Source organism: Euwallacea fornicatus, chromosome 14, assembly GCF_040115645.1.
Source record: "Euwallacea fornicatus isolate EFF26 chromosome 14, ASM4011564v1, whole genome shotgun sequence".
Lineage (NCBI taxonomy): Eukaryota > Metazoa > Arthropoda > Insecta > Coleoptera > Curculionidae > Euwallacea > Euwallacea fornicatus.
The window spans coordinates 3877510-3889170 of NC_089554.1; the positions used below are offsets into that span (position 1 = coordinate 3877510).

The following is an 11661-nucleotide window of genomic DNA, read 5'->3' on the forward strand; positions in this document are numbered from 1 at the left end:
TTAAACTATTATTCCTAAGAAAAAAAACTGAAGACGCAAAAATATTAATGGAAGATAATAATGAATTAAATATAGTTAATGGATAAAATCTAAAAACATTAAAAAAAAAGTTTGATGTAATATATTGAGTTTTGCCACGAAAATTGTAACGTCCTGTAGTTATTAAAAGTATGGTAAATACCAATTATTTCAGTTTGTTCGTAATGCGAAAATGATTGTTACTACCAATTTTGGGTTAATTATTTTTACAAGTAATAAAGCAATTAATGAAAAAAAAAAGAAACTTCAACACCCTGTAGCAGCAATTTAGTACATGGCTTTATCTGAAGTTTTCGCCTTAAAATGAGCTCATGATTCACCCATTTCATTATTTACTATTCATTAATTAATCCATACACACCCTGTATAAACTTGTTTTGTATACGAGTTGGCTCTTATCGAAGCTTACAGTACCTAGTAGTTAATAATACCCAATTAGTGAGGAAAAAAAACCGTTCTATGCCTTACCAATTTAAATTGTAAATTTCTCCTTAACAAGCTAGACTCTGGGTGTATAATTAATAATTATTTCAGTTTTATGTGGACTCAACACCTTTTTGAATGAAATAATTTCGTAGCGTGTAGCTGACATTCAACAGAAACGCTTACTCCTGTTCCTTAAGCGAAGCTGCATGTTTAAAACTGTTGATCAAATTAGCCACTTTTGTTCCTAATGGGAAAAAGTTGTTGACGGTTTAGGGTAAGCTTCGATTGCCCCCTTTATTTGGAATGTAATGTTGCATCTTGCACTCGAACAAATAGCGCTGTAATTTTTATTATATCGCCATTACATAGCGACGATAAGCAATTTCTGTGAACGGCAGCTCCTCGATGGCCATCTTTCTGAACAACTCAGGAAATTAATTCCGACCAACAACGTTATAAAGAAAATTGCCCGGAGTACTAGTGGCATAAAATTACTATTATCTAATGGCTCGGCATCGCAAAAATGGAGTAGAACAACCTGGCTGGATGCAATTCCCAGTGCCGTACAGTTATCAATCGATATCACGACTGGCGACGTTCTTGGAACGTCAATTTAAGGCGAGTTTCTCGAAAACGATTAAGCTTAATTGATTAAAAGTAACTCGACTGCGCCGCCATCTACAGAACGCGCAAAAAAAAAATCGAAACGATCTTCCGCCATTGCACAATCGACCAGATAAATTGCAGCAAATAGTCAGAGTTGTATAATAGAGCAATGGCAGTTTATTGGTCAGACTGGTGGCCGCTTTAGTTGGAAACTATTAATTAAATCACCAGGTTTTTTATTTGCAGCGGACGATTACCACCAAACGTGGAAGAAGGAACATGGCGGATAACCCTTGTAGGATATGGTTAATGAACTCCTAAAAGAACTGAAATTAGCTAGAAATCTAGCTGAGGCTTATATAGATGCTGTTGGATGGGATTAATGATGGGCAATTCGGTTTCTTTAAGTGCGTGTGTCTTGGTTTTAAAGAGACTGTGATGGTCGGAGCAGGGGACCACCCATAAAGCATTAAGCAGTTCTTTTGGTAGTTTTTTGGCATGCCTTTATGGACCCTGCGTTTATTGCCAATCCAGCGTAGATAAGGACGGAGGAGCCGAATAATTGATTTTAAACAATCCATTTCAGAAGGCACATCTACGCGGTGCTTCAGTTTTTCCTACCATAGAATGGCAAAGTTCTTTTCTTTCTCGCGGTGGTTTTGTTTGGCGAGCAGTTTATGCATAATTTGAGAAGCGACGCGCGCACTTAACTTCTATTGAATGAGCACGCTTCAGCTGCAGGGAACAGATGCACTTTCCTTTGGAGGAGTCACATTTTAAAAATTTTACAGGAAAATCGAAAAATAAAAAAAAAAGGTTTTTCTTTGTAGAGTACTTTTTTCTTAACAGACCAATGAAATTTCGACTACCCTATCGGCAAAAAAAACAGGCATTAAAAGAAAATGTGACTTCTGCAACGAGGGGAATAGTCAGTTTAGAACTTTCACAACAAATCAAGTTTCAAACTGTTAATGGAAGAATGTAAATAATACACACATAAAGATAAGATGTGGTGAGGTAAGTGTGGAAACAGGGGCAAGTGCGTTACCGTGTCCCGTCCGTTCTACTAAAAGTAGAAATGTATCAGTTAACAATTTGAAATCTTGCTAATGGCGATTTTAATCCAACGACGTAGATATTGTGCAGTATTTGCGGGTTTTCCCTTGCATAAATAGATTAGTTTGGTAACGCTTCAACAAAGGTCTGTGTACAAATTCGGAATTTCAATTAAAGCGCCTTGTTTTTTAGTGAAATATCCCGATCCGAATTGTAATTTTTAGCAGGTATGATGGTTTTTACATTAAAGTTTACATGTAGAAAAATGTAGATTGTTTTTTACAATTTTCTGAGAAAAGCACTAGTCGGCCCGTACCCCGGAATTATTTCTACGCGGGGCATGTGCCTCAGTCACATCAAATATTTGGGTAAATGTAGAACAAAAAAAGGTAGCAACTGAAGCGGAAGTAGTAACCGTCGAAGAGGTTAAAGAAAGGTTACTTGGAAACAAGTAGCCAAAGCAGAAAACAGAAAAAATAATAGAATAGAGAAACCCATCAAACAAAATTTTGATAATGTTGATAACGACGAAGACTTGTGTACCATTTGCAAGTACGACTCTCGATTTTATATTAACTGTCCACAATGAATTCAGTGCGTTAGTGGTACCATATACAGTGGGTGTGAGGCATTTGTAAATGTGAGAGATGTGTTGACGAATAATAATAATGCTTATTAATCTGCACAATTAAAATTAACAATTTATTTTTTAAATTATAGCTTTTTATGCAATAAAACTACTAAGTATATATTACACCATTTTTTAAAGTTATTTCTTTCTCTTAAACTCTTCACTTTTTAATTTAAAAACAAGTCTTGTTTTGTTTTATAGTGTGTAACTTGTCAACTAAACTGGATCTTTCAATGCGGTAAAAAGCAATTTGCAGCTGAACTATTACTATTGGTGCTCTTGCCCCTTGGTCTGCGATACCGATGTCAAAGCATTTTAAGCAGGCGTCTACACACTTGCTCCCTTTTCGGAGCCGGTGTAGAGCAGTTGACTTTTTTATAATTTCCTATAATATTAAATTTTTTGATGAAAATTTAACGTTTTTCGTTATTTAAGAATGGCGTTGGTAGAAAAAATAGATGTACATAACAAAATCAGTATAAATGGGAGTTTGACAACGACAGGCCCGCACTTACCCCACTACGCCTCAATACAATATCATAAAGCCAATCAGAGCGGTTTCCTTCATCTGCACTTGGAACGTCTGAAATTTGTTAAATAACAGAATCACTTTTTAAAGTGTTATAAAATGACATATATAACTTCTGGTACGTACTCTTTACCCAGTTGCATGACATTTTTTAGTTTTGCTTCCTTCAGAGGTAACGGAGCGTTGTAACACTTCTTTCTCGTCAGAGTTGAACCTTTTTTTATATTTAACAAATATAACGAAAATAATAAAGCAATATAATTCTTCAATTGTTGCAAGTTCGTGCAAGTAATATTACTTCAATTGGCGCAAGAATACGATACGTCATCACCCCCTCATGTCCCGTTCTTGCACCAAATTTATGAAAGGGTAAATATAGTAAAATATATTTATGGCTTATTGAATATCCGTTTCGTTTTTGCACCGACGTCTTCAATTACTGGACGCATATTTTATGTCTGATTTTTCAACAATTTCTCGTTCGACCCTGGTATAAGTAAAAGGACAGTTAATACCTCCACTAAATGTAATTACCGTATACAATTCCGAGATGCTGTTTTTATCTGAAAACTGATGTTTTATACGATGGAAGTCAATTTAACAAATAGGACATTTTATTATACATATCCAACTTTGTAAGCAGCGAGTGCTAAGTGGGGAGCGCTGCCATAAAATAGATGGAACGTTCAGATAATTTAGCGTTATTAGCCGTTAGCTGGACGTCCAATAAATTTGCAACGTTTTATAAAGGTTATACGTTCGCAGAGATAAAGGTGATTAAGTGTTATTTATTTATTTACTTATTGAAAAACTCCAGAGAATTCGAAACGGGCTGTCGACGGTAAGAGCCGCTATTATTATTTTAATTTGTTGCTGCCAGTATCGAATAGCTTTGCATTGGACCTCGTTATGCAGGTAATTGGCTATTATTGCTTTGATGATTTACCGCCGTGCATTTCTTACAATTACAAATTTACATTAATGTTTAAACGGGCAAACGCACGCCACCTTCCGCGCACACGGGTGTATAACTCAAAACAGGGACGTAGCGCTGCAGTTCACCTGTTTTATATTTAGAATCGCAGTCTACCATGCAAACAACCACCGCTCGTTTTTCGTCTTTTGTTTTGCCTTTCTAACATATATAAATACACGCGTTTCCGGCGATTTGGCTTTTATTTATAGCTTGTAACTGTCAAAGTTCACGTCAAAATATGGTAAAGCGCTCTTAATCATTTCGCGGGTAGCGCTGCCTTATTAATGGGCTATTAGGCTGCGCCAGACATCTCTTAAAAAATGTCTGGAATGTCAGGGGGATCGGGAAGTCCTATAAATAGAATTGGGGAAATGAAATATTATTGGCTTTCAGATGGCGGGATTTGAACATTAAAACAAACATAGCCGCTTTATGGATTTTAAATGTCGGTATGGGTGTTACGGCTTCATTTATTGAGAACCGTTTATAGAGGGGCCATATGCATTGAGGTTGTGTAGCATATTATGAAGTTGCGTACGAGCAGTCGCGCTCTGCAAGGAAGTCTACGTTAGAGTGTCGACAATGCAAACACTCCATCATGCACTGTCTCGTCTCGCCAACTGGTCTATGACCAAATTCTTAAATTTGAGGAATAAAGAGTCCACAGGAAAATACGTTAAAGTTTTACGCTTACTCATCGTGAATGACGCTCCATCATTCCCACGCGTCTCGGCAAAAATCCATTTTCCTATTTTAACAATTAATAATTTGAAGCTGCTCAACACCCAGTCGGTTCTCTAGTCTTTTCTCATCTGTCTTGGTCATCAACAGACTTACTTACACTGTCAAATGGAATAGCAGATGTAGTGAGGGCTGAAGGACATTACACTAAATATTAAATATTTGCTTTATTTTTCATTGTTATTGTTAATTATTTAAGCAAAACAATTACGTTGCAATAATTTTGACCAGCATGGAAACACAATTTCTTAGTACCAGTGAATATAAGAAAAGATTATACATTATTTTTCTCTGATAAAGTTAGTTCAATAAAGGATGCATATATAGGGTGGCAGATTTGTTTCCTCGATTTAAGCAAAAATATAAATCAATTTTAAAAGTTGCAATAATTGTGGCCGATATTGTACATAATAAAATGTCATCAGGCAAAGTGCCTCTTCGCCCCAAAAACCACTTTCTAATGTAACGAACTGACCTTCCTTCGTTCAATGGTTTTCGCAAAATATGCCTTCTGTACAACTCCACTATCCCTCCTACCAATCTTAACACCCGGATTCTATCTGCTACAAACACACACACAGCATAATATGACAATGCTTTTTAATCTTCCACGTTGAACTACCGGGTGCAATTATACATACAGCATAAAATACTGCGGGAGCTAATATTATAGGCTTCTTGAACATACCATTTACAATGTCTTTGGTCTTGTGGTCAGTCTCTTCGCGCACGTGCTTCAGCCTGGTAGCTACTCTACTTTAGCAGTCGAGTGGTAGTTCAGGTTCCGCCCTTTCTCCTTTTTACCCGGGCTTAGTGATACTTGCCTCTGCTCTCAATCCGTCTTATTCTTTCATTTCTTCCTCTCTGTGTCTTCATGACATCCAAGATATTTTCTCGGGTTTTCTCGGTCCTTAGCAGTTCCATACCCTCCCTCAGTGCACCCTTCTTGGAAAATGTTCTATCACTCCAGTACCCATCCAGAAATCGTTTCTGGCCTAGTTCCAAGTGGGGTCTCATCAAATCTAGTCTTAACAGATTGGGAACCACCCCTTAGATATCTAATTGATTTTTTAAATAAAAATAAATTCTTTGAAGTCTATTAGAATGCATGTATTAACGAGCTACCCCTTCGGTAAATTTTTGGTATTTTCGCAACGTCCTGTATATGGTGTAAGCAATAGCTATCGCTACAAATTAATTGTTTGCGCCTCTGAACATAGAAGCAATTAACTTTAAAATACCTAAGTTCATTTACATTATTTACCGTATTTTCGAATAATGTAAACATGACGAAAAAGTATGCGGTAGGTACGATCATTTTGTGGCGCAGTATATTTATTGTTAATTTGAGCAAAATTCCATCTTATCTATTCATACTGGATACTGTGTTTAGCCTCAAGGCTGTCTGAACTACCATTGAAAAAATAAATGAATTGACTCATTATTTAAGAGCTCTTAATATTGACCCCACCCCGGTAGAGAAGGCCTTAATTGGATTTTATTTGGGTGGCGTTTGCCACGTTATTATCTAGTTAATAACTTTATTAAATTTTCTTTGTCGAAGCCGACAGATCGTCGCCTTAAAAAAATCCGATTATTTTTATTTAATTTTCCATAGTCATCATGGATCGGTTGTCGACAAAGGCCCTATTTAACGGTTTGATGACGACGTTAGTACTAATCAATAATCCTGAATTTTTCAGTTTACTTTAAGTACACACGACCGAAATGAGGCACCTTATGTGAGGCCCAGTTTTTGTTGTAACTCATTAATAATTAAAAATCAAAATTAATAAACAGCGCCTGTTATAACTTGGAGATTGTTAGATTGTTATAATATACCTGTTTAATATTACAAATGACCAGGGAGTAAATTTATTCTAAAAAAAAAAGTATGGGCATGATATCCTTGTTTGGCATGCAACTGAGTGAGATAGAACAGGATTTTAGGCGTTTTAATTTAGGAGTAGTTAATTAGAAGGGCCTCCCGTGATAAAATTATTAGAGTTTCGTGACAAAGGCAATTAAGAGCCGGTTTATATAATAAAATAGGCAGCCGGCAGTCAGGCAAATTATGGGTCTGTGATAAGATTTATACAGTTTTAAAATTCTACCTACGTTGTCATGAAACACCGAAAAGTTAATCCCTGGTATATTTCCATAAAACAATAATTGTTAAGTAATACATTTTAAGAGCCCAACGTCGTAAAACTTTACTGTCTTGTCACCTATACGAAGTTCCTTATTAACAAAACATCGGAAAGTATCAACAGCAATTTCACGGGTATCAACTTTAATAGCTTAATTTGAGGTCGTAATTTGCCAATATTATTAATTTAACGGTTTTGGAAAAAAAATAGTGGCGATTTCACGGCGATCCGTCTTGGACGTCGCCAACCTTTGATGTAACCACTAAAAGCTAATGAAGACTGAATGACTTAGCCTGTATTCTGAATGAGGGTTAATGGTGATGTGTTAATATATAACGTAGATGTTGTTGGCGGGTGTATAGTAGTAAATGTCAATATCGTTGTGTCAATGTCATTATGTCAATGTTATTATGTCAATGTCATTATGACAATGTCATTATGTCAATGTCATTATGTCAATGTCATTATGTCAATGTCCTTATGCCAATGTCGTCAGTACGAAAATGTCAGGGATGCGAGATTAAAATTGGATGTGGGAAATAGACTACAATTTGCGATTTCATATTTTTCAAGGTTTTATCAAAATTCTCTCCATCCGATCTCCATAATGCATCTAAAGGTGTAAGTCTGTTAATGTTAAAAAGCTCTGACCGATGCATGAAGCAATACTCGATCACTCAAGTGCAATCAATCAATTTATGCAGCTTTGCTATTTATGCTTTCACTAATATTCTTGCTATTTGGGATAATAGACAATTTTCAGTGCAGTTCATAATGTTACCCTTAGCAATTAACTTCAACATTTTCCTGTTAACAACAATGTAGAACGAAGTAGTTTTTGCCTCGCCCGCAATCAGTTGGAGTAACAGTTACGCTTATGCATTGTTCTCGCCAGCTGATCATGTTTGTTTATATGATTTTCCGTGTCATATTGCGGCACCTCGCCTTCTCCGTTCAGCAAAATTGAACTAGTTTCGTAATTTTATGCATTTCTTAACTGACTACGTAAATAGCTATTGCAGAATTTGGCAATATTATTTGTGAATTGTCACCGCAGATCATGCAATAAGTGCTCTAAGATTTTTTAAAATCATTTTCACCTTAATACAAAACGTTTTCAGTAAAAATTTAAGTTCGTTTTTTCCATTCTTGGAGGAATACTTCCGTGTTCGAGGAAAACGGTCAAAACTAAAGCGATTTGCAAACCAAACATGAGGTTCTAATATATTTTTTAAAACTTTCGTCTATTTACGCCTCTATGTTTCCATTACACATTTTGAAATCTCAATGCATGTACCACCCATGTAGAAATATGAAGGTTCGTTTTTACTAAAATTCCCGTTTTACTCGATAAACAGTGGCACGATGTGGTTCCGTTCAACACTAAAGAACCGTTTAGCGATCGATCAGAGACGATAGCGGTACAACCGAAAATTAATAACCTTGGTGGCCAGTAGTGCTAACCGCCGATTACTCATTTATTACTCATGTTTTTGATAGGGACCCCTAAGTTCCTCGGACGAAGATGTATAGGTGAATGCCTTACCATTAATTATAATGCGTCATGTACTTACATGTTACATATTTGTTTGTTTCTTCGATATCAGTTGCTTTACATTTATATTCAATGCAAAGTAACTAACAGGTAACTCGCGTTAACAATCAAGTACACATCAAATATAAAATAAACACCCTGAGTATGTATAGGGTGTCCAAATAGTATGGGAATCTCTGGTAATTAGAAGACTAGCTAGATGAAACTTCGCGGTCAAGGCTTGAAGAATATTATGGTCACCGCGGCAATGTTGCCAAGTGTTAATTTCGAGAAATTTCGATGAACATTTCAATTTTTGAATTTTTGATATTATTTGTGCCGAGGGTTGTATACGTTAAGAGAGGGTGCACAGCACTTCCGTAAAATTTCGTGAACGTCCGAGTAGAAGTGAAAAATATTGGGCAGCACGGCGACACATATTTCTACTTGTAGGCTTCATCAGGCAAACAGACACATAGATTCTAGTGATATGTCCAAAAGCACTCACTTGTATTTTTTTAAAGATTAATGGCTTAGAATAAATAGAGAAAGGTTCAAACATTCTGAAGATGCATGCAGGACTGGGGAGTAGATAAAACTGGAGGTTGTACTATAGAGCAGAGAAGGCTGATCTTCCAATCTGGACTATTATGATGTATGATTTTACTGCGATTTGGCCTATAGTTTGACTATGCCTGAATTTTAAAAAAATGTTGATTTTTTTTACATTTTTCTGGGAAATTAAATGTCAAATTTTCGCGAGCAACTGCACAGTCACTGTCAAAATGTATGAAATTTAAGTATGCATGCAGGCATAGGCAATGTTTCGTCGATGTCGCTATATTAAGGTACCGCTTTTCTATAGAAAACCGTAGCCAAAGCCGCATCATTGAATTTTGTCAGTATCTGTTACGGCCTAACCTAGAGCTGCATAAAAAACCCAGGGAACCCTAACTTTAGCTTTTATTTACTACACATTATGGTAGACTACTTGATGTTTTTAATACCATCATGAAAAAAATAAACCATTGTGATCAAAACCATCCCATCACCTTACGAATTCGTGCTCCAGTTTTTTCATGTAACTTACCACTATTTAACCCTCCGAGTCCAAATGGAGACGACCCTTGGAAAACTGGCGATGGACCTCCGAAGGGGTTCATCATCCCTTGAGGCGGCCAGTTTTGATGTGCGGCCTGATACACCGCTGCTAAAGCAGAAAACGGGGTAGGTCTAATGGGGCCATGACTTAACATGGAGTCCCTCGGTGCTTCCCCATCGGCCCCCGCCTCGTCCTCCTTCAAGGAACCTTGCGTAGACTTCTGGTCCTGATTGAGATCTTCCACATCCACTATCGAGTCCTCACCTTCCTCTGGGTTGGAGTCATACTCTTCGTCCGAGGAAGGATTTCTGGGACTCGACGGTGCCAATGTGGAGGAACTCTGCGAAACTGGCGAGGACGATTTGGCGGGCCTAGTGTCCGCCAAAAGGGACGCTACACTGAAACTTATATGTCCGTTCTTGCTAGTCTGATTGGGCACATTCTCACTGTTAATGTTTTGCATAGTTTCACCCTTCTTAGTGTCTAAACTTTCCAAGTTTTGGATAGTCATTATTTCACTTTCAGACTGTTGTCTGGGCATAAGGGTTCGACCGCTGGCTTAAGGGCAGACCACGACCGCGCTCTCACAATCACATTGTCGGCAACGTTTCAGCCTGTAATTAGTAAATTAGCTTTACAACCGGCAATCACAGCGTTGCCAACGTGCTTGGACAGAACTGACCAAATAACTGAGAGCTCTCATCTCGAGGGGAATTCCTCGTGGGCGGGGCGTTTGAAGCAGGCGGCACATCGGCTCCGCCCAACGTTTAAGCACATTATTACACAAATCAGCCAATAAGCTCCAGTTGTCCCTAACTACCAGCCAGTGGCCCAGCTCAACACAGCTCATGGCTAATCTTTTTATGTTAGTAATGGTCTACGACACTGGTGGTCCGCACGAGTTACCTTTATTTAATTCCAGCATTTTTGTTGCTATTGTGAGTCCACTTTTAAGAGTTTACACTCGTTTAATGTCAAATAAAAATGAGCTTGAAATTGTTATAACTTAATTATCAACTTTGAAGGATGACTCAGATGGTTCGTGTCACCGCTGTTACGAAAATGGTAATTTAGTTTGTTGTTGCTAATTGAATCTTTTACTGTAGAATAGTTGTTTGTCAGTTTGCGGTTCTGGATTTTGCGCTAATAGAAGTTCTTTCAAGGGATTCGAGTTTGTACACGTTAAGTATTTTGCGTGTAATTTTCTTGTTATAATTAATATTCCGTATCTGGGGCGGAATCTGCTGCCTTGAACAGGTTCCTACTTTATTCCATTGCAGCTTTCGAGACTTACTACAAGTTTGAGCTTATAGTCCTACGATGTAAAAACAGAAAGAAAATGTAACAGGTAATTTTATGTAGTCAGGTGAATCATTTAAATTTTAGCTACATCTTACAACAGAGATTAGATCAAAGCAACTGCAGTAGGTACACATCGACTCCCACTGAAGGTATAGGTATTTACAAAAGGTCATTTTAGCTTTGAGGGAATTACAAAAACCATAGTTATGGTGATTTATTAAAAAGAAAAAATCAATTCTAAGTGCCACGTTGTTGTTTCACAGGTTTATATATTAAAAATCCTAATGTTTGTGGTTAATATTGAGGCAGAGATTGCTACTACGCATATCCAAGTTAATTAAGTTAATACGGAAAGAAATATAGAAAATAATTTTCCCCTCTCGCGCATGAGGACTCTAATACCTACTCTACGAGATTGATGAAAAAGTTGGTTAATCTCAGGGAACCTGTATGATTAAAAATATCATGCGCATCATTTGATTGAGCTTGATTGCCAGTCGCAAGATTGCCCGCATTATCATAAAAAAACGTTGGGAATTATGTACTTATCTTACTATACTTATGTATAT

The 11661-nt window shown here is 37.1% G+C and overlaps 1 protein-coding gene across 1 annotated transcript in view; it reads right to left on the minus strand.

The window, feature by feature from the left end:
- The window catches only part of LOC136343292 (muscle segmentation homeobox-like), a 31591-nt gene extending 21129 nt beyond the window's left edge, over positions 1-10462 (minus strand). The window contains exon 1 of the mRNA XM_066289922.1: positions 9779-10462. Coding sequence (XP_066146019.1) covers positions 9779-10331 — 553 coding nt within the window. The 5' untranslated portion in view covers positions 10332-10462. The remainder of the gene's footprint in view (positions 1-9778) is intronic.
- Between the last annotated feature and the right edge of the window lie 1199 nt (positions 10463-11661).